Source organism: Lolium rigidum, chromosome 5 (genome assembly GCF_022539505.1).
Source record: "Lolium rigidum isolate FL_2022 chromosome 5, APGP_CSIRO_Lrig_0.1, whole genome shotgun sequence".
NCBI classification, from domain to species: domain Eukaryota; kingdom Viridiplantae; phylum Streptophyta; class Magnoliopsida; order Poales; family Poaceae; genus Lolium; species Lolium rigidum.
In genome coordinates this window covers 36,554,720-36,576,830 of record NC_061512.1, presented here as the reverse complement: position 1 = coordinate 36,576,830, position 22,111 = coordinate 36,554,720, and the positions used below count along the sequence as shown (strand labels likewise).

The 22,111-nt window shown below is 45.5% G+C and overlaps 3 protein-coding genes across 3 annotated transcripts; all 3 read right to left on the bottom strand.

Annotated features, from left to right (window-relative positions):
* Nucleotides 1–1,618: 1,618 nt before the first annotated feature.
* Nucleotides 1,619–4,488, bottom strand: LOC124655856 (serine protease Do-like HtrA). The gene is made up of 6 exons (XM_047194690.1): nt 4,274–4,488; nt 3,994–4,121; nt 3,226–3,343; nt 3,032–3,124; nt 2,068–2,136; nt 1,619–1,717 (listed from the first exon to the last, which is right to left on the bottom strand). Exons 1-6 carry the CDS (start codon nt 4,361–4,363, stop codon nt 1,619–1,621), a joined length of 597 nt encoding a protein of 198 aa, XP_047050646.1. The 5' UTR covers nt 4,364–4,488.
* A 7,547-nt stretch (nt 4,489–12,035) lies between these two features.
* On the bottom strand, nt 12,036–16,968 carry LOC124654479 (disease resistance protein RGA5-like). The gene is made up of 2 exons (XM_047193476.1): nt 16,065–16,968; nt 12,036–14,280 (listed from the first exon to the last, which is right to left on the bottom strand). The coding sequence occupies exons 1-2, from the start codon at nt 16,856–16,858 to the stop codon at nt 12,240–12,242; spliced, it is 2,835 nt and encodes a 944-aa protein (XP_047049432.1). The 5' UTR covers nt 16,859–16,968; the 3' UTR covers nt 12,036–12,239.
* Nucleotides 16,969–19,163: 2,195 nt separating this feature from the next.
* Nucleotides 19,164–20,728, bottom strand: LOC124658019 (pentatricopeptide repeat-containing protein At1g61870, mitochondrial-like). Its single transcript, XM_047196470.1, has 2 exons — nt 19,458–20,728; nt 19,164–19,330 (listed from the first exon to the last, which is right to left on the bottom strand). Exons 1-2 carry the CDS (start codon nt 20,726–20,728, stop codon nt 19,309–19,311), a joined length of 1,293 nt encoding a protein of 430 aa, XP_047052426.1. The 3' UTR covers nt 19,164–19,308.
* Between the last annotated feature and the right edge of the window lie 1,383 nt (nt 20,729–22,111).

Here is a 22,111-nt window from a genome sequence, read left to right as displayed (position 1 = left end):
TAGATATAGGAGAGGACAGACTTACAAAAGGGTGGGTCTACGAGGTCGCGTGAGAAGGCGGTGTGGGCTTGGTTCTTATACCCGACCTCACACCAAAGGAAGTGTGAACGAGCAAGCTACTCGGTTGGCAACAAGGTTAAGTTCTCTTATGGGAAAAGTAACGCACCTCTGCAGAGGATACCGAATTGTGATCGTCACTCCTCGTTCCGGAAGGAACCGCGAACGCGGCAGAAAGGAACTCCATGAAGTTCTAGTCAACTCCGTGAAGACCGACGGCATAGTTTTCGTAATAAAATAAACCTTTTGAAGAAATGTTTATGAAAACTTGCATTCGCCTACGACTTTCTGGTCTATGGCTGTAGCTAGTGCATGATACACCTATTTCCTAATATGAACTTGCTGAGTACGCTCGTACTCATCCCACTCTTAAATCCCCTGCTTAGCTATGGAGGCACCGAAGGAGAATCTACCGTGGAACTCGAAGACAAAGGAGTCAACTGCAACAAGACGAGGAATCCAAGCAAAGAAGCCAGTGAAGTCAACTCGCAGCAGAACTCAGAGTGGAAACTTAGACTAGTAATAGAAGGGAGCCTTTCCCTAATCCTAGCACCTAAGTAGCTAGAATTCTGTAGTAAGCCAGATATCTCTAAAGCTTGATTTAGCAATAGCTTAGACTACGAGTCGTTCTTCTGGAGCTTTATTTGAAGTTTTACCTCACTGTAAAGTAGGAGGCTGTGTTGATCTTCTGTAAACAGCTTGTGTATCCTTCTATAGACATACCTTGGACTCGCATATGTTTCTGTTGTACCACTCTGAGGGATGTAATATGAGTGGAACGGTGTTTCACTTGTGTTATGTCAACGACTTGTGTACTACACCATGCAGTGGTACGCTGGGTCACCACAGATAAATAGTACTGCTCGCCATCAACAAGGCTTCAGCACGAGCAGTACAAGGTTGACGAATAAACGTGTACTGCCTAGATCGCTAGATGCGATCTAGGCAGCATGATGCTTACCCGGGAGAAACCCTCGAAGAAAGGGGTGGCGATGCGCCTGATTTGTGTTGGTTTGAACGATGATTGTCCTCCTTTCTCGATAACCCTAGATACATATTTATAGTCCAAGGGACTTTCTAATTGGGGCGTGCACCTAACCGTGCACGGGCCAGACTCTATCTCTTTAATCTAAATACAATACGATCTACTAAATTACAGATACATGGGCAACTTAGCCCAAACTCTTAGCGCAAGGCCGCTTCGAAGATGCTCCACGTGTGCGTCCTTCAAGCCCATCTTCACTTACGGCCCACCTCCTGATTTGGCCAAAATCGGGTGGTAACACTGTCTCAACCAAAAAATACGCAGTTGATCACAAAGAGCGTTGGTGTGGTACAAGCTACAGTGTGCTTACTCCCTCTGGTTCATGAAAAGTAACATTTCAGACAAGGATGAAATGAACTTCTAAAACTTCCACCGCAGATATGTCGAAGATGCTGGTAGATGCCAATTTTTCATGAACCGGAGAGACACCGTGAAGGACGTGCATTCAATTAAAGTTCTATCAAGTTTTGATACATCATACATCACACCTAGTTCACATCCATCACAATTGTTGTGTTACAGCAAACCAGGGCCAAACTCGTTCAGGTTGAAACCGAAGCAGAAGAGGTCCCTTCTCCAAGAGTGATAGTATAACAATCTACAAAAGGTACATCTCTGTGAATGGAAGAAAAAAAATATGTACACATGCAATCTTGTTTAATATGCACTCCTACATAATGTCTGGCAAACCCCCTAAGCTAGTGTTCAGAATACTAAGCTTTGAAACAGTAACTTGGAGACTGTAAAGAAATGACAATGGAGATATCTACCTCTTTGAATAACTTCTCGGTGGTCAGATACACCTACAATGAACTCTCTGTTCTTCCAGCGAAGTTTGCGCGTATGAAATACTCTAACCTGTGAAGCAAGCATTATATATTCCGCGAGGCTCATAATCCTTCCCAATCCGTTAACAGTACTGATGGAGTGAGTTACTCAAAATTATAACATACAAGTTGACTTACCGAAACATGAACTTTCGCATCGAGGCCATTTCTAGCTGATTTGCAAAGGCTCAGCAACACGTTTTCCAGCTGATAACAACAGAAAACAATAAGACAAGTCAACGGACCATGAAGCAATGTGACTTGTCGAGGACTTGAATCCCCACAAGGTGCCGTGGGTGGTGTTACCTAACTATAAAATTGTGCACACTAAAAATCTGTAACCACCATATAAAATTTCAGATATGGTTTGGGAATTTCAGTTGTACCATTTGTGTAACAAATTCTGCCATAAAAGATATATTAATCTGCAACAGAACACTAAATCTTTGGCAACACTAACTACTCCCTCCGTTTCATTCTATAGTGCCTATAGTTTTTTGGCATTTGTTTCAGAATATAAGGTTGTAGCTTAGTTTTTTTTTTCAATTACCCCCTCTACCGGTCAGCTTCCACACGACATGCATGAAAAAAAATCCGTACACAAGACAAACAATTAATTGAGATTCCTAATGCATGACCCCAACGATTACTTAGATTTAGAAAGCATTGTTTTTCTTTACTTAATAGTAAAATCTGGCTGCACATATATGGAGATTCAACCAGAGAGATTTGTGGGATTTATTAAGTTAATTTAGGAAGTTATCGATTTCCCTCATTTTACTCTGATCTCAAATCGTTAAGCCAGGGGTCTTATGTAAAGAATACTCTTGCGCTAATTTCCGTGCCAAAAAACTATAGGCACTATAGAATGGAACGGAGGGAGTATTATATATTACACATCACCATCCAAGAACCATTCTACGCATAGAGATTTCCCTCATACTAAATATTCCTCCTGAGTGCCACGATTTCCAATTTTCCATTCAGACGAGGTAACAAAACTAGCGTGGCTGAAACTTCGCACTTGAAAAAAGAACACCTGCTTAAATAGTTTAAATGAGATTGCAGTGCATTTTTCTGATAATTTGATAAGAAGACCTACCTGAACTGTATTGGAAATGCGCTCTCCATTCAAACATTCAATAATATCACCTCTTCGGATTCCAACTTCCTCAGCCTGTGATCCTTTTGAAACCTAATTAAGATTCAATTAACAATAATATGAATGGTGAGTGAAGCACCTTCAGGTTCTCAAACAGCAAGCACACACACACCACACAATTAACATTATTAAACCTCTTCAACAATAAGACCATCATCGATCTTATACTTTTGCCATAGCTTCTCCACTCGAACAAGATCTAAAAGCTTGATACCTGAAAACCACATTCCAAGGTGGGGGCGAGGGATGGACCTATACCATAGAGATAAGCATTTAGCACATTTGAAAAAAAAGAGTTATACAAGACCAAGTAACCGTTTTAATTGAGCCACTTTTGCCAAAAATCCAAATTATGTCTAACATGTTAAAAATTTGCATGTAGTAGTCCAAATATTTAAAATTGAATTAACACGGAACCTTTTTTTGTGTGCGAGTTAACACAGAACCTTTGCTTATGATCTTTCAAAGTCTCACTATTGTTAAAAGAAAAACCACATTTATGTACTGAACTTTATTTTTTAAACTTTCCTACAAATAACATTGAAAAAAGTATGTACTCCCTCCGGTCTTATTTAATTGACTCGGATTTAGTACAACTTTGTACTAAATCTGAGTCAATTAAATAGGACCGGAGGGAGTAGGAATTAAGTGATCAACACTCCATTCCCTAGTAAAATTGGCATCATGAATCATTGTGCATTTTTCTTCAGCATGATTCTACTAATAAATGATTTTTGAAAAAGTAATAAAATTTACAAGTTAATATCATTATAGTTATATGTCTTTGTATCTTGGAAAACAATGACCAAATCACCATCTCTCCTATTGCATAACCATATCAACATATATACAATGAACATGGGGAGAGGCCTATATATATGGTACTGAAAGGGAAACCATACTTGAATTTCTTCCACAAATCCAAACACCTGAGCAAAACGGAAGAAGGTATAAAAGACCCGCTCCTATGATTGTTGATCATTCCCACGACCTTTGCGTCCAAGTCAATGATCGGGCCCCCATTGTCATACTACATGTATTGACATAAAATATCACAATTCGTCATACCAAAAGTGGAGCGGTTTGCACACTATAACATCAAAATTACAGAAAACAAAAACAACTCAAACTATATAAATAATGTATATAATACACAATCTCCTCAACAAAATATGCTTTTACCTTAATAGTACGTTCTTTACCCGGAAAGAACATAAGATGAGGCTTTTCATATATGTTTGCATTATAATATCCCGGCCTAAGATGGGTCATCGTTATATTGACATCGGCATCTCTTCCAAGCCAGAAGACCAGTTGGCCACATTTTACTCCATCATTAAAAGATGGTAATGGTACGGGTTGATCCACTCTAACTCTAAAAAAGCGAGATCATAGTGCTCCTGGTGATAGATCAGGTCGCCCACTGCAGCGGATCCATCCGGCAAGTGAACAGTAACCTGAAAAGTTGGTTGCTAAGAAATATGAATTACACTATTTAGAGAGCTGGCTACCCAAGAAAAAAAAGGCCAGCTGCGTACAAAACAAATCTTTAGGTTCCAGCTGCGAGTTTAGCTAGAAAAATCCAATAGAACCAATCTGATTTACACCAGATACAGCTAGGGAGTTATTGAGACTATTTAATTTATCATCGTACTAACTAAACAATTAAACTGAGACTGCACGCAGAGGTCAGTTGAATAGAAAGTGTTATTGCCCCTAACCTTTCGCATGAACTCACCTTGGCATGAGGATAATACTTCACCTCCCCATGAGGAGCATACTCTCCTTCAACTCCCTCCCCCTCTTGTTCAACAGAACACCCCTTTGAGCTAAATAGATGTGCGGTTGTCAAAACAATGCCGGTTTTGTTCTCCTTGTCCCAGTCAATCCAGAATCCAGAACACCTTTTTCTTGCCCCCTGACCGTCTGCATGCAGATTCACATCCGAATGATTGTACATTATCAGATCGACCCTAATCAGATAGAGAGTGATCAGATCGCCCCTAATGCTACTTACCAAGGGAAGAGGAAAGCCCGAGAACAAATCTGGCAGCCAAAAAGCACTGCGTCCGTTGCAGGTCCCATGACGGGGAGAAGCTCCGGATCGAAAAACATGGGCGTAGATCCGCAGTATTTGAGCGTGAGCATCTCCTCCTGGCGGACTGCAAGAAGAAGAAGATGGATCGATAGATAGACATCACCACGCAGAGTATAGAGACAAAATTTTATTACGTAGTTTCTCATCGTATGCGAGTCTTGCGTGCTTAAAGGCTTGGATGAGCTCCTGAGGATGGTCTGAGTCGTCCCCGTCGGCCCATTCGTCCCAGCCGTCCGCGACGTGGCCGGGGAGGCGGGGCTGGCGTAGTGGGGAGCTGGGCGCGGAGGAGACCGCCTCCTCCTCCTCGGCCTCCATCTTCTTCCTCTTCGCATCCTCGTCTTCGCTGATCGTCCTACCGGCGGCGGCCTCGGTCGAGGCTTTCGCCCGTGGTTTGGTGGGTCTACTCTTCCTCTTCCTCATCTTCCGTTTTCTATCGGATCGCTGGGATGATGGTGGCGCTTGCGAGAGAGATCGGGCCATCAGAGTCGCCGTCCGCATGGCTGCGGTTGCCCTTTTTCCTCACGAACGAGGGCAACCAGCGAGAGTGGGTTTTTCTCGGAACGTTTTTTTTTTTTTTGCCAACATATGTTATTTGTAAGGGGCAGCCCCCATGGCCCATCCCGCCGTGGAATCGGCCCCGCCTGCCGCTCCCGGATCTCGATCCACCGTCAAGGAGCTCGCGGTCGACGCCGCACAGCAATCTGCCCTCCTCAACGGCAAGCGCAAGCGGCAGAGGTAGCACGTCGTCGCGACCGGAGCTGCTGATCCTGATGCTGCTCCCGGTACGAAGGCGGCCAAGGCAAAGGCAGCCAAGGTTGCCGCCAGCAAGCCACAGAAGAAGCCGATGGCGAAGAAGGTCGATGCCAAGAAGCCAGCCGCCAAGATGGCGTCCTTGACAGCTCCGACGACGATGGGCGAGGCGTCCTCCTCAGCCGCGGTCACCCACAAGGTGCTCGACAAAGGTCCTTCCCTTAATGACATGTCGAACTCGTATGTTGAAATGCTCAACGACGCGTCCATGGACATCGATTCCGTGCCGCTCACCTGCCTACCATCTTCTCATGCCCGTCCACCCACACGGCCTCTAGGAGCGCCCCACGAGGGATACTGGTGAGGACGCCAGAGACAACCGACGACCGGGAGAGGTCAATTCGTCGCAAATCGGTCGGAATCGACAGATCCAACGTCGGTGGCAGGCAATCTGGCCGAAATCGTCCTCGGACGGAGCGTCACGGCAGAAGCTTGCGGGCTCCGATGTGGCTCAGGAAGAGGTTGTGGGGCGGTGAGAGGTTCGGCACAGCCGCGGGAGGTGGCGACGGAGGCGGGATGGCGACGACTATGGGGCGGTAGCCGGAGACAGCAACGGTGGGCATGGTGGGGCGCGAGCGGAGACTTTCAGCTTGGCAGTTGACCTACTCCCGGTTCGTGTTGGGTGTCGGGAGATATAAAGTGCCTCTTGGCTTTGCAGATATACCAAGTAGAGGGTTCAATATACCAAGCTTGCTAGAGCATGTACAATGGTGATATTTTAGTAATGCCACATAGAATAAATGTTGATGCCGAGGAAAGAGAAAGTCAAAAAAAAAGTCTTTATCTTCTCTTAGCTAAAAGATGATCTCTTAGCACAATCTCTCTCACCACATATTTTTTTTCGATAAAGGGAATATATTAATATCAAAAAGATACCAATTACACCCAGCCTCTGCAACAACGCACCACCTTAATCGTACTACGGATGCACACAACCAAAAAAAGGAAAAGAAAACTAAGAAACAAAAGTCCCGCTACAGGATCTCGGGCCTAACAACAACAATATATCCACCGCCAAGACAACACCTGAAATACAGACTCTCCAAAAACGACGCCTCCAAGAAGGGAAGAGTGCTCTAACACCGTCGTCGCCCGATCAACGATCTTAGGTTTTCACCCTGAAGATAGTCCCCGCTCTCAAAACAATGCCTCCAAAAAGGTCATTGCCAGGCACAACCAGTTAAGACCATACCTTAGGTTTTCACCCTAAAAGGTAGGACTCTGAACTTCACCTGTGTTGTCGCCCCCACTTTCATACCGCTGCTGTGAAGTCTGGAACACCAAGCAAGTCCCTCAACAGCGCGGAGACTTGAACCTCCCTTAGCTAGTCCTCCCCTCCGGCCTTCATGAACTTCTCTTCTTCCGACTTTCATCATGGATCCATAGTCACTTGATGTCAACATAGAAAAAGAGCTTCGCGCCGCTCCCTCCAGTAACCAATCGGTCGGAATAAATGCATGGGTGCGCACGACCGAATACCACCGATCCAGCAAACTCCGTGCAAAAAGCACCGTTACATTCGCCGGCGGAGCTTTCCGAACTCAACACTCCGGCTAGATCACGAGTCCAGAGCCTCCGGTAGGTCTTCCTCTTCATGCAAGAGAGACCCTAGGACCACCGCCTTTATTCAGGTCGGACCCCCACGTCGGCGACCATCCCGGGCTGGCCACTCCAACCCTCCACCGGCGACTGTCGCCGGCTTCCATGCATCTCCATCTCGCCGCCGGAACACGGTGATAGATCGATAGATCCACCACCACAAACCGCAGGTCGACCCTCTCCGGCGAAGAAGAGGGCCACCTCCACCGTCGTACCTAAGGCTGCTGCCCCGAGCGACATATTAGGATGTCTAGTTAGTAGTTACTAAAGATAAGGCTAAAAAATACCCATTATACGTCATGTTGTATTGTCATATCTAGATTACATGGCAGACTTAAGATAAAACAAAACAGTCTTATCAACCATTCCATATGCCCTAATTTCTTTTTGAGGGAACCACTTTGAAAAGGCTCTTAGAGCAACAATTTAGAACCGAATTACTACATTTTCAGTTTTTTTAATCCAAATCTAATATAACAATGTAGATGCTCTTACCATTCCTCGTGCGATTTGCCATGTGTGGAGGACAGGGGCCATGGTTTTAAATAGCCGGCTATAGCCTGCGGCTATGCTCTTTATAGGCTAAATGAGAAAAAATCGCTAATAGCCGGCTATAACCTAATTTAGCCTCTAATTTAGCCACTAAACCTCCTGCATTTTGAATTTATCTTTTTTTTCTTTTTCTTTTTTTCTTTTTCGATTTGCGTTCAATATAATTAGACAAAACTTGTGAGTTGAATAACTGAATACTTGTTTTCCTTAAATAGTTGAATAATTTGTATCACGAATCGTATTTAAGTCATAGTTTCCTTTTTTTGGTAATATATGACAAAAACATTCCCATTTTTTTGAAAAAAAAAACTAAATGGAATAGCCCGCTATTACCCGGCTATAGCTTTTTATACCCTCAAAAAAACGCGGCTAAATGAGATAGCCGGCTATTTTAAACTATGACAGGGCACAGGACGATGGTGGACGATGTGCTCAGGGGCGGAGTGGCTTCTTGACATCTTAGGCTACCTCGTAGGCCGTAGCGCCCGATGTGGACATGGCCAGGTGGAGAAGACGACGGGCATGGCGACCAGTGTGAGTAGCGTCAGTGCAGCGCCCCGACGCGGCGGTGACGGGCATCCAGTCGTCACTCGCGGCCCGTGCACCAGCGCGACGGTCCTGCGGCGGACGACACCTTCATCGATGGCAACCTCCATTCAAGCTGGCCCGTCAAGCACTGCTCTACCGTACAGAAGACCTTCTGCCATGTCTAAGTATGCTTGTGTCTTGCAATTTCTTTTGGGCGTTCTCCAGGTGTTCGGTCATTTGCCATGTCCGCTAACGATAATCACACTTTGATGCTGAACTATAAATCTTCCGAATGAAGTTGTCTCGGTATGCCGCTAGGGTAATACATTGTTGCAGAGGCTGGGTGTATTTGGTATCTACGCGATATTAATATATGCTCCTTATCGAAAAAATGAAAATATTTGAGAAATCTGACCAATTTGTATGAACTCCCAATCTGAAAAATCTGGCGGGTGCGGACATTGCTGATGAAGATGGCCTCAATGGCTGCCCAGATACCTAGGCTGTCGCCTTGGGTTCCATGATGAGGTGGACTTTTCTTTCGATAAAAAAAATATATTAATATCAAAACATATCAATTACACTCAGCCTCTGCAACAACCTAACATCCTAAGACTAGTCACAATGAAAGTATCATAAGTAAAATCATGCATGCCATGTTGGCAAAAATCTAATGTGGCGCACCAATTAATGAGGTGAGAGATGAGTGTGGTATCATAGCACGTAAAACTAGAAAATTTAATGGCAAATACATCATATACACAAATTTGCATTGAGATTCTACAAAACATTAAATATGATGATACTATGTTATTGTTACTATCTTATGATACTATGCATTGTGGAGGTAGTATCATACACTAGTATCATGTGCATGATACTAGTGTATGATACTCCCTCCGTCCGGACTTAATGGACGCGGGTGAATGTCGTTTCCAGCTAGTATCGTTCAGAAACATAGATCAGATCGCGTCGATTAAAAACGTCCAGAGGTAGTACTTCCCATTGTGACTAGTCTAAACTTTGTGTGGTCCCTCAAGTGTTTAAAAGTCTATGTTCGGTCCCTCAATTATTTAAGAGTTTATGTTTGGCCCCTCAACTCTATTATGGTCAAAATCGAGCACTTAAACACTTATTTAGGTCTAGCAATGATTAAAACTTGATTAATATGTTTATTACTTGTTCTATGGCACGGCGGCAAAGCATTTTGCCAAATCTCAACCACACATAGTTGGGGTCCATTAGAAGGACTAATTAAATCAAAGTACAATGGATGTATAAAAGCAAGTTTTATCATTGATTAGCTTTGCAACGGTCCATCAACTGTAAGTGTTGCATGTGTTCTAAATAACTATGTTCATCGTGAGAGATCAAGAGGAGTACGCAGTGGAGGACGAACAAAACTACCGTAGGGTGGGCACACCTTACTAATTTTCTTTTTTGCACTTTTATATGTGATAAAATTTTGCATAAATAACTAACCAAAACATTTTTAAATAGGTTGGGCCATCCCACCCAAACACCCTGTTGCGTACGTCGCTGAGGGTAAGGGGTTTTATCTTCGTTCTATGGTATGAGTATGTAATGAATGTGATATTCATCGAAGATAATATATAAAGAAGACATCACATCAGATGAGCCTATGGATAAAAATGGGTCAGATCATATCTACTAGTGCACATATGAAGTTAAAATTAGGTCAACCATCATTAAACCGATACTACTTAAAAGACCATTGTTTGACATAATTAAGTGTATATATGAGGTCAGTAATACTAGTCACAATGCATAGTATCATATATAAAAGTATCGTGTGTATGATACTATACTACATGTTACTATGTCCATGATGCATGGTATCATGTACTAGTATCATAATCTTCTTATATTAATTAATTTGTAGAATCTCAATGCAGATCTATGTACAAGATGTATTTGACATTAAATTTTCTAGTATTATGTGCTATGATACGGTATCTACCTATGATATTATAATCCTCTCTCTCATCTTTAATTGCACTGCCACATGAGCTTTTTTGCAAGCATGAGATGCATGATACTATACTACCTATGATACTCCCATTGTGGGTACTCTAAGAGGGCAATGATAGACCTAATTAAGTGTTTGAGGTTAGTTATGGACCACCGTTATTGTGTTTGAGGTCAGTTAGAGACCTTATTATACATAATTAAGTGTTAGAGGTGAGTTCAAATGATAATATATAGTTGGGGTCTAAAGTTCACCAACATACGTAACACACGAGGGCCATATGGCAGTACGGATGCACACAGCCAAAAAAAGATAAAAGAAAAACTAAGAAAAAAAGTTCCGTTATAGTATCTCAGGCCTAGCAACAGTAATACATCCACGCCTAGACAACACCTAATATACAGACTCTCCAAAAGTGACGCCTCCAAGAAGGGAACAGTGCACCAGCGCCGTCGTCACCCGATCAAAGATCTTGTGTTTTCACGCTGAAGTTAGTCTCCGCTCTCAAAACAATGTCTCCAACAAGGTTATTGCCAGGCACAACCAGTTAAGGCCAGACCTTGGGTTTTTACCCTAAAAGGTAGGACTCTGAACTTTACCTGTGTTGTCGCCCCTACTTTCATACCACTGCTGCGAATCCCGGAACACCAAGCAAGTTCCTCCACATCGCGGAGACTTAACCTTCTTTAGCTAATCCTCCAATCCCGCCTTAAGAAATTCTCTGCTTCTGACTTTACCATGGACCAAAATTCTCTTGATGTCAACACAGAACAGAGCTTCGCGCCGCTCCCTCCGTAACCAAACGGTCGGAATAAAAATATGGGTGCGCGCGATCGAATACCACCCGATCCTGTGAATTCCAGGCAAAATATGCATTGTTCCATTCGTTGTCGGAGCCTTCCGGAACTCATCACTCCGGCTAGATGAAGAAAGATCGGCATACAAAACGTCTTTATCTTCGCGAAAAAACCCTAGGACCACCACCATAAAAGTCGGAACGGCAGGCTCCCACGCTGCCGCATTGGCTGGGAACCACGGTCCATCTTTCTACTCCAACCCGGCCGGTGGAGGTGGAGGAGCTCGGTGGAAGAGGTGTTGTAGAACCACGAATTGACGGTCAAGTTGATCTTGGACCTCGCTGTGCTCCGTGATGTGCTCGGAGACGCCCATAATGGTCAGCTCTGTCATCTGCCGCCACATGTAGTAGTAGTGGCCCTAAGTTTGAGCTTGAGTCGTACGTTATGTTGACGGCGACGAGCTGGTGTGCACGGGAAAGAGCCGAAGGCGCCGGAGGCTAGTTGGAGTCGGTGGAGGAGTCAGCGAGCCAGTGGTGCCTGCCATGCGCAAGCGTTTGGATCACAGTATACTGATACCATGAAAGAGCTAGTGTTCAGCTGAACTTAGTGCCTGGCATTCATCCTTGTGGGGTTCAGTTTATATAGAGAAATACACGAGGGTGAGGGAGAAAGAGAGAGATTACAACGTGCACTACCAGAATTTGTTAGGTTCCTACATCTTAGGCTAACCCTTTGTGCAAGTACTTGACCAATTGACCCTTCATTAAGTGGCATTTATAATGCATAAACCATTTCCTCCACACGGTCTGTCAAAGCAAAATCACCAATACTCCGAATGCAAATATCCGGACTCCCCAGATGCTTGCTAATCGCCATTTTGAGAGCAGCCTCGAGTGTTTGCCGCCTTTTAACAACCTCCTCTTCTTCAGGTGGCTGCCAACAATAACTGCGAAAATCTTCCCAGTCGAAGCCATACATATAAATATCCACCTTGAATACTTTGAGGCTTCCCAAATGCTCGATCCCGGTAAGTATACCACCATCGTCCTGCTGTGCCCCTGGATCTCCACACTCTATAAGGAGCCTCTCAAGCCTAGGCATAGCCCCTGACTCAAACGTCAAGCACGGCACGTTGTATCTGAAACAGAACTCCTTGAGATTCATAAACGTTGTGCTGGAGATGACGATACCTTCTCCAGGTACATCATTCTCAACAATCAATCTAAGATGCACCAGCGAGGTCATCCCGGTAATAACATCGACACCATGCCTCGAGAGGGACACTACTTGCACCTCCAAACTTCTGAGCATGTGCAGTTGGACAATCCAATTTGGGACAATGGAGAAGCGGAAGTCCACCATGTGCAGTCTCCGGAGATGGCAGGGAGGTGGTGACCAATGAGCTAAGACATCTTCATCGGAAGACTTGCCGGTGATGGTTACAGACTGAAGGTTGCGGACACCGAGCTTGCTCATGCAGGAGAGCAGAGAATTGGCAGTGTTACCTCCGAAGGGAGATGAATAATATAGCTTCAATTCTCTTAGATTGGCCAGCTCTCCGAGACCCTCCATGTTGTCCACATCATCGACAAATAATCGTAGAGTACATAAAGTACGGAGGGCTGTCAGCCTGCCTATCCAACCAGTCAGCCACACAGTCTTAGGAACAATCAGATGCTGTAGCGTCAAGGGTAACTCGCTAACATCTAGCCGGAAATAATGCATTGTTTCTGAGTCAACTATCTCCAGTGTCTGCAAATGTTGTGATTTTCTCAAAAAAAGTAGCATCTTCTCACACCCAGTTCCTCTGATCCTCAGATATCTCAGTTGGAAAAAAGTGCATGTCGGAGATAGATCACCGTCCGGCTTAACCTTGGACTTGCAAGCATCAATATGAAGAACTCGCAGGAGTTGGAACTTTGAAAGAGAAGGCATACATTGAACAGGCCCCCAAAAGTTGAATGATCTAACTTGGGTGAGTACTATGTTTCCAAGTGAGAGATTGCATTCTGAATTTCCAGCTTGGAGGGATAGCCGCCGAACTGCCAAAGAACCTCTCCTTCTATGCAGATCATTAATTACAGTGAGGAAGTTTTCTTTGATGGACTTCATTATGATAAATTCAAGCATTAGATCATGTACATGGCAAGATAAAATATGCCCACAGTCATCAAAATCAGATACTTGGATCATATTTCTGTTGATGAGCTCACAGAAGTAGCTTTCTGCAATCTCCTCCGGTTCATAACCATGCACCTCAGTAACAATACCCTCGGCTATCCATCTCTTCACCAGATCATCCTTACTTATTTCAGTATCTTCCGGAAATATACCCAAATAGAGCATACATGTCTTGAGGTCCGCAGGTAAATCATTATAGCCAAGATTCAGTACATGTCTCATCCCTTCTAAAGCAGGGTTTCCTTCCAACTGCAAACCTAAATGATTTTTTATCTTCTCCCAGATTACCATTGAGTGTACCTCTTCATTGCTAGCCAAAATGCTGGCTACACTAAGAATGGCTAATGGCACCCCTCCACATTTCCTTAAAATTTCATCAGAAACATTCTTTAGTTGATCGGGACAAGCATCTTCTGTGTGGAAAATTCTTCTGTGAAATAATCTCCTTGAGTCAAGATCAGTAAGAGGTTTTATCTTGTACGCATGTCCATGGAAAGAAGAACAACATGCCTGAGCTACATCTTCAAGACGTGTAGTTGTTATAACTCTGCTACCCCGATTATTCTCCACAAACGAACATTTGATAATGTTCCATGCTTCCACTGTCCACAAATCATCAATCACAATAAGGTATCTGCCAAACACACAATTCACTTGTCATTCCAACAATACATAGATGCCATATGCATCACTTTGATGCAGAGGCCAGGGTATGCCCCCATCTTGAGAAAAAATACCAGCAATACATATAAACATGTAGTAGAATGCCTACCTAGCTACCATTTGTCCTAAAATGCTCAAACTGTGTCTACTCAGAGAGAGTTTAAAGAAATTAGAGGAAAAGCATGATCATCTTTTAGGGACGAAGGTGGGAGCTGTACCACTGAAATAATAGGATTGCAATCAGCAGCCAAAAGGTCTGCTACGCCATCTGTGGAATTCCGCAACCAGGTAGGGGTCAAATGCTCCGGACTCACAAGATTGGCTAGAAAGTATGCAACCTATTTTAGTTTCGACCAAGTTCCACGAGTACCAGCTCCCTTTCTCTGAAGGCCATCTCCTTCACCTCACTAACAGGGTGTCCCAAGGTTGATCTGGCAACATTTCTATCTTTCGAGACCTTTATAAGCATAGCACAATCCGAGTGGAGGAAAATGATTGGCTGATCGGGATATCTCAAGGATGCCTTGATTAGCTATGTGTAACAACTTTTTGACATGGCCCAGTTTAAAATGTGATATTTATGCATGATACAAATATGCCATTGATATAGTCATATAGAGTGTGGACTCACAGATTTCTAATAAATAGGGGTACATTTCACAAAGTTTCTCACTTCATCCACTCCTACCATTGATGTGCTTTATCATGATCTACACCATACATATATCCGGAAGCAGATTTGGTGCACATGAGCACTAGTGCTCTCAGTTTTTAAAATATTTTAAAAATTGTTTATCTGCGTTTCAAAAATCATCACATTTATTCCATGAATACATATATATGTTCCGAATACTCGTGCGAAGTTTCGGTAGAAGTTGCATTGTATTTTAAGCAACAGGAAAAAAAAATTGTGGCTACGTATAAGGACGCATATTTGTCAGAAATTTGTCTTTTTTGTATAGCTCAAAATATAACATATTTTCCTCCAAAATTCCTACCGTATCTTCGGAATGTTTATATATATGTGGGTATTTAATTTCAAAGTTTTTAAAATCCAAATAATATGATTTTAAAGCACCAGGAGCACTGATGCTCATGTGCCAAATGCACTTTTCGCGTGCACATGAGCACCAGTGCTCTCGGTTATTTAAAAAAATCAGAAAATATATTTTGGAGTTTCAAAAAATTCTGGGAAAAAATAAGTATGTAGTGCATGATATATCTCACAAACGTGCATAACATCAACTCGAAATACTTTATATTTTGAGCTAGACAAAAGTAACAAAAGTGTAGATCTAAGTAGTACGTTTTCAAATCTCTAAAACATATCAGATTTTGTCTTTTTTATCTAGCCCAAAATAAAAATAAGTTTGGGTTGAGATTTTGCAGGACTGTGAGATATATTGCTGATAATTTCCAGAATTACTTTCAGATTTTTTATAATTTGCAAAAATACATTTTATATGGGAGGAGCACTGGAGCTCAAGAGCCAAAAGCAATTTCATATATCCTTGCTTTTTGAGGATCTGAACTTGCCGTGACTAAAGGCAGAGCATATTTAACAAGCAGATACGCACACGTAATAACAAAGATAGCATGCTATTCCTTTGTATATCTAACTTTGAGCACAGATAGGCAAAATATAATATGAAGTTGTCTTCCCCATTATCAAACTAAGGTATACCTACTGCAAATTGTTCAATTTTGTCTTGCAGATGTAAAGAAACAGCTTATCCAATTACTATGTGAGCATACCTTTTGTCTTGCAGATGTTCCCTGATTTCATCGATGAGTTGGCACTCATCATTCTGAGCATAAGGCATCCGACCGCAAATCCCCGAGTATATATCTGAAAATACCTTGAGCATGCTGGGATTCCGAGACACCGATACAAAAGCCCTGCACTTGAATTGACTTTTCGTCGCAGCATAAACTTGGTTGGTCAGCGTTGTCTTGCCGATTCCTCCAAATCCAACAACAGCAATCACTTTAATCTGCTGCACCTCCTCCTCTGTTCCCAGCAGCTCGGCGAGCTTCTTCTTCGGGCCATCCATGCCGACAAGGCTGTCGGCCTCTGCATATAGCGCTTGCACACGAGGGTCAACAGCCACAAGGCCCCGAGGAAGACAGCCGAGGACGACCTCATCGAGCTTACGACTATATCTGTCGTGACGATCGCTTGTTTCCACGGCCCGGGCCTTCAGCTCTTGGATCCGGCCGGCGATTCTGTAGCGCGCCTGAAGCTTCTTGAGGCTGCATAGAAGCCCGCCGCTGCCGCTATCGAGCTCATCAGTGAAGATGTCAACACAGTCCTCCATGTCGTAGGAGAGCTCCCGCACCTTGTCACGCCAGTCTCTCTGCTGCTCGTCGAGCTCGGTTCGGGCTAGCTTCAGGAGCAGGGCATTCATGCTGCTCATCTCCTCCCTCAGCGAGGCGACCTCCTTCTTAACTCCTTTGGACAGCTTGTATTTCTTCTCCAGCAGCGCGGCGAGCTTGGGGAGCAGAGATCTCATCGCACCGGTCAGAGCGCTGGCCATCACCACCTCCATTGGTTGCAGGATCTCTTCTCCCACACTCGAACGAAGCAGAGATAAGAATCACAAATGGTATGGGCAGTAGAGCACCCACGCAGCATTACATAAGCAGTTTCCGCGTAGCATCCAAATGGAGAGAAGGACGATTCCGCGTAGACTTTACCTGGTGGTCACGCCTGATATGGCTACAGCACGTATCATTTTCATACGAGAATCTTGGACTAGTTCTGTCCTCGAATGACTGCCAACTCGCATACTGGCACCCAGCCACCCACGTACTGAGCAAAGTAGTTGGTGTTCCACTAAAAGTATATACCTTCGGCAGGGAGTGTATTTTTCTAGATAATTTTCAGAAATTACCACAAGAGGACATTAGGAATTTAGTCTTACAACGCAGCGGATTCGAGTCATATTGTGGTTTTTAGTGGATTTGACAGAGGAGCAATGCAAAAGTTGATGTCACCCAATTAAAATCCAACTCTCAAGATTAAAAAAAAATTGTAAGCTAAACCGTCTGCCTGACTCATAAGTTTCCGATCATGTTATAACTAGTTACCAATTTCGTCAGAAAAAATGACCATGACAGATCTCAGAGGCCCATGCGCTTGATCGGCTCTGCGCTCCGGGGCTCCCAGTTCACTCAGTATAGTCTACAAACATAAGCTCTCCGGTACATAACGTGCAGATGCAGACAGAACATAGAAAAATCCAAAGCGAAGTAGAAATTTCAGAAACAAGACTAACAAACTGGATAATTGTTTGAAAAGCATTCGGCCAAGCGGCGGAGCGCTACTAACCTGGAAGAAGCACAGAGATGGAGCTAGCAGCTCGTGTAGAAACAAAGAGAGTCACATAAGATCAACCATCCTACCAGTTCGTGCGACAGGCGTCTGGCTCGGTGCGCTGCTCACGTGGAAGGCTCTCGGCCACGTCAGCGCCAACCGGTGAGCCCAGACCGTCAGTTTTCATCTTAACGCATCGAGCAATTTACTCTTTCTTGTTAAAATCAGTATCCACTAAGCTGATGCATGACGAACCAGTACAAATTAAAGCCTTGTACAGCCCATATGAGCAGATGGTGTGTGGACAAAAGGCTAACAAAATATCAACCTGGCCCCTTTCATTCTGGAATCCATATTTGTGAGGTCTGCGATCACAGGATGCTACCAGATAGTGTAGTTTGCTAGGAGAGACTCAATGGCTGAACTTGCCTGCAACATTTTCATACCAGACCTGATAGCCATGCGCCTATACAGAGATCGATAACTCAAAAATCAGTGAAGAAGATGAATTTTGGTAATTTATATTTTGTATGCACTACCTGTAGGGCTGCATATATACCAGCAACGTACTCATGCTGTCTAGTTGCAAAGTCACTGCAAAGTTTGTGAAACAAACAGATCAATCAGAGTCCAAGCTTATGAAACAATTGGACAGTAATCTTCCGCAAATTAGAAAGCCCCAGGTAGGGAGAACTGGAAAAGGGATGATTCTAGTACCTGACTGTTTGCTTTACATGCCAAAAAGGTTCAGATCGTCCGATTCTTCCAATCTCACAACGTGGTTGCCAGTGAATAGTGCCTTCAGCTGCTTATACAACATGCAGACTGAGCCCAGCAAAAAATTGTGTTAAGAAGATTGCATGGTGCTCACAGCTCACATAGGTATTGCCAAAAAGAGAATACGAATTATACATCTTTCATGACAAGACACTTACCATTTTACATTTACAGAAGATCAGTATAAGTTAAGTAGATTTTTCCCAGAACATCAGTTTCATTATCTCTGAAGTTCAAGAAAATTCATCTAGGACAAGACAGTATAGTACAATATGAAAATACATCATGCGGATAAACACTGTAGGGGAAGCATGAATTTACATCTTTAATGACAGACACTCACCATTTTACATTTACAAAAGATCAGCATAAGTTAAGTAGATTTTTCACGGAACATCAGTTTCATTATTTCTGAAGTTCAACAAAATTCATCTTGGACAAGACAACATAGTACCATATGAAAATACATTATGCTGATAAACACCGTAGGGGCCCCTACGGTTTCACGGTAAAAAAAAACACGCTGAAAACAAGATTTATTTCGTGTTTTCCATTACATTCCAAAACAGAGCTGCTGCCCGATCATCACAACTTTCTATCAGTATCGGTAGCTCCCCACAGGATTCAGGTGGAGAATTGATTCTCGCTGAGCATCTAACCACAGATCAAATATACTTAGCCATGGAATTCACATAGTTCTGAATTCAAGCCCAAAAAGGTACAGATGGCCAAGAACTGAAAAGGCAGGGGATCTAGGATGCTCATACAACACTTGATCAAAATTTTAGAAAATAAGTCGAACTACAACATATAAATCTGGATTGCAACAAAGAACAAGGAAGAGCTGCATCATCCAATGTGATAAACTGGTAACTCACGTTACATGACCATCCAGTAGACCTCCCATTAGTTGAGAATTGCAAATACCCTATATGAGAAAAGAAACCAAATGAACTGCTAGAGTTGGAGACAAGCTAGCACATGAAGACACGTGAATGTCGTAACAGATTTCAAAGTGAAAAAACAACTCATCCGCATATGCAAGCGGTGATTACGCTTTGTTTTCAGCAAGCGCCAGTTGGAACGCAGCAGCCTCGACCTTCTCCCACTCGTCTTTGGCGTCACCCTTGGCGGCCTTCTTCATGGTCATGCCAAGCTCCTTTGCATGCTTGATCTTCCTGCTCTTCACCAGTCCTACGATCAAGCCTTTGACAGCCTGGAACGGCGGCACCCACTTGTTCTGCAAGCATTCCTTGCACACCTCCAGTGCAGGGCTAAACGCGCGCTTCTCGACCAGCGCCTCGAGCAGCATGATGTAGGTCTCAGAGTTGGGCAAGACGCCTTTCCCGCCCGGCCTCGGCACCTCCGGCATCTTTTTGAGCAGCCGTGTGGCAGCATCCACCTCCCCCTCCTTGCAGAGCCCCCCGATGACGGTGTTGAAGCTCTCGCGGTTGGGAGAGACGCCGTTGGCAGCCATGGCGTCAAGCAGCTCCTCGGCCTCGAAGCTCCTGCCCTTGGCGCACAGGGCAGCCATCCGGAGGTTGTAGGTGGTGACGTTGGGCTTGAGCCGCCTCTTGCTGCCCGTGACATCCTTGAGCAGCTGGTCGAACGCGGGGTAATCCGCTGTCTTGAGGTACCCCCTGAGGACCTCGTTGCAGGAAACGATGTCCGGCTGCACGCCGGCCTTGTCAGGCATTCCGTCGAACACCTTGCGCGCGCCTGCGACGTCGCCCGTGGCGACCATGCACTTGAGGAGCACGTTGTGGGAGACGAGCCCCGGCGCGATGGAGAGCTCGGCGGGGAGGTCGCGGAAGGCCTTGACGGCGCGGTCGTGCTGGCCCGCGTCGTGGTAGGCGGCGAGGAGCGCGGAGAGGGCGCGGTCGGTGGGCGGCCTGACGAGGCGGAAGGTGGAGAGGGAGTGGTCGGGCATGCCCGCCTGCGCGTAGAGCGCGATGAGGCGGAGGAGGAAGCCCTCGGAGGGGTGCGGCGCCGGGAGGGCGGTGAGGGAGGTGGAGAGGAGGGAGGTGACGAGGTCGCGGCGGCCGGCGGAGACGAGGCGCGAGACGGCGAGGGAGAAGATCGGGCCGTCGCCGAGGAAGGCAGGGTGCGGGAGCGCCTGCAGGAAGTGCGCGGCCAGGTCGTCCGGCGCCGTGGCGGCGCTGCGGATGGAGTTCTTGATGCGGGCGAGCTCGGCGGGGCTGGTGGTGGTGGCGGGCTGGGGTTGGCGCTGGGTACTGGTGGAGAGGAGGCGGACGAGGATCTGGCGGCGGAGGAGGAGCGTGGGGCCCGGGGCGATGGCCCGTCGGAGGGCGGCGGCGGCGGCCATGGGTAAAGGCGGAGAGGGTTTGGAGGAGACGGGATCAGGGCAGGGAGGGGTTTAGCTTTTTTTTGGCAAAAAAATGATTCTCTTCGGCCGGGCGAGCACACGCCTGGTACCCTTCCATTCCACGCGTGCGAGCCCACTCACTTCCATTTTTGAAATCAGTCAAAATCTAACTAAGTTTAAAATCAATGTCTGCTTGGATGGTTGAGTGAGAGGTGATGTACTAGTCGATGATTCGTCGGATCAATTTCTTAGACGCGGTCTCTCAGAGATGCTTGTAACATGTGTGTGTTCATAGAGTTGAGTGTACGATCAAGTTTGAGTTTGTTGGTCCCAACCAAATTGGGTCCTAAGAGCATCTCCAGGAGCTCATCCAAATTTGGTCCTCTATATCTCCATATAGAGGATCATCTATAAAGATTCTTTTTTAGATGTCCCCAGTTTTCCAGCAGATCATCTATAATCAGGACATCTATATTCTCTCTCCTATATTTTAATATATCCTATAACTACTATTTAACAGATTTTACCAGATGCAACAACCTTTTCAATTGGAGTTGTCACTTGTTCTCCAATTGGGCTATAATTCTGTGTGTCACCCCAATTCATGTCATCGGAACCAAGTATTCAACGAGTCCAAAAAGATCCGAAGTAGGTGCCGGTGAGCTCGTTCATCTCTCGAATTGTCCATCTACAAGAAACAACATCACAATTTAGTGTCTACACAAAATCAATTCACAGCAGAAATGTATTCATAGCAAAGCAGTACAATTTTTTTCATGCGATGCAGTACAAGGCAGTAGCAAATCAGCCAAATCAATTCACAGCACATGGCGCCGGCTCCCATCGCCCACCATGGCGCCGGCTCCCATCGCCCCCTGCTCCCTACCACCATGGGGCCGGCTCCCATGCCCGCCGCCACCCCCAGCTCGGCCGCCCCCGTCGCCCCAGCTCGGCCGCCTCCATCGCCTCTTCTCGCTGCGCCGCCCGGCCCCTACATCCGGCGCGCCGCCGTCCCCATCTCGCTCGCGCCGGCCCCATCTCGCCTGCGCCGCCGCCGTCCCCATCTCGGATGCGCCGCCGCCGTCCCCGGCTCGGCCGCCATCTCGCTCGCGCCGCCGCCGTCCCCGGCTCGGCCCCCATCTCGCTCGCGCCGCCGCCGTCCCCATCTCGCTCGCGCGCGCCGTCCCCGGCCCTAGCTACCGCGCGGCGATGGAAAACAAAAAATACGGCGCGTACCTTCGGCGAGTCGCGGACGGCGCCGGCGTCCTCCTCGTCGTCGCCCGCAGCTTCCGATTCGCGCGGGAGCCGGGCGGAATCGCGCGGGACGCGAGCGGAATCGCGCGGGCGAGTGAGCAATGATCCCGGCTTCGTCACCCGGATGTG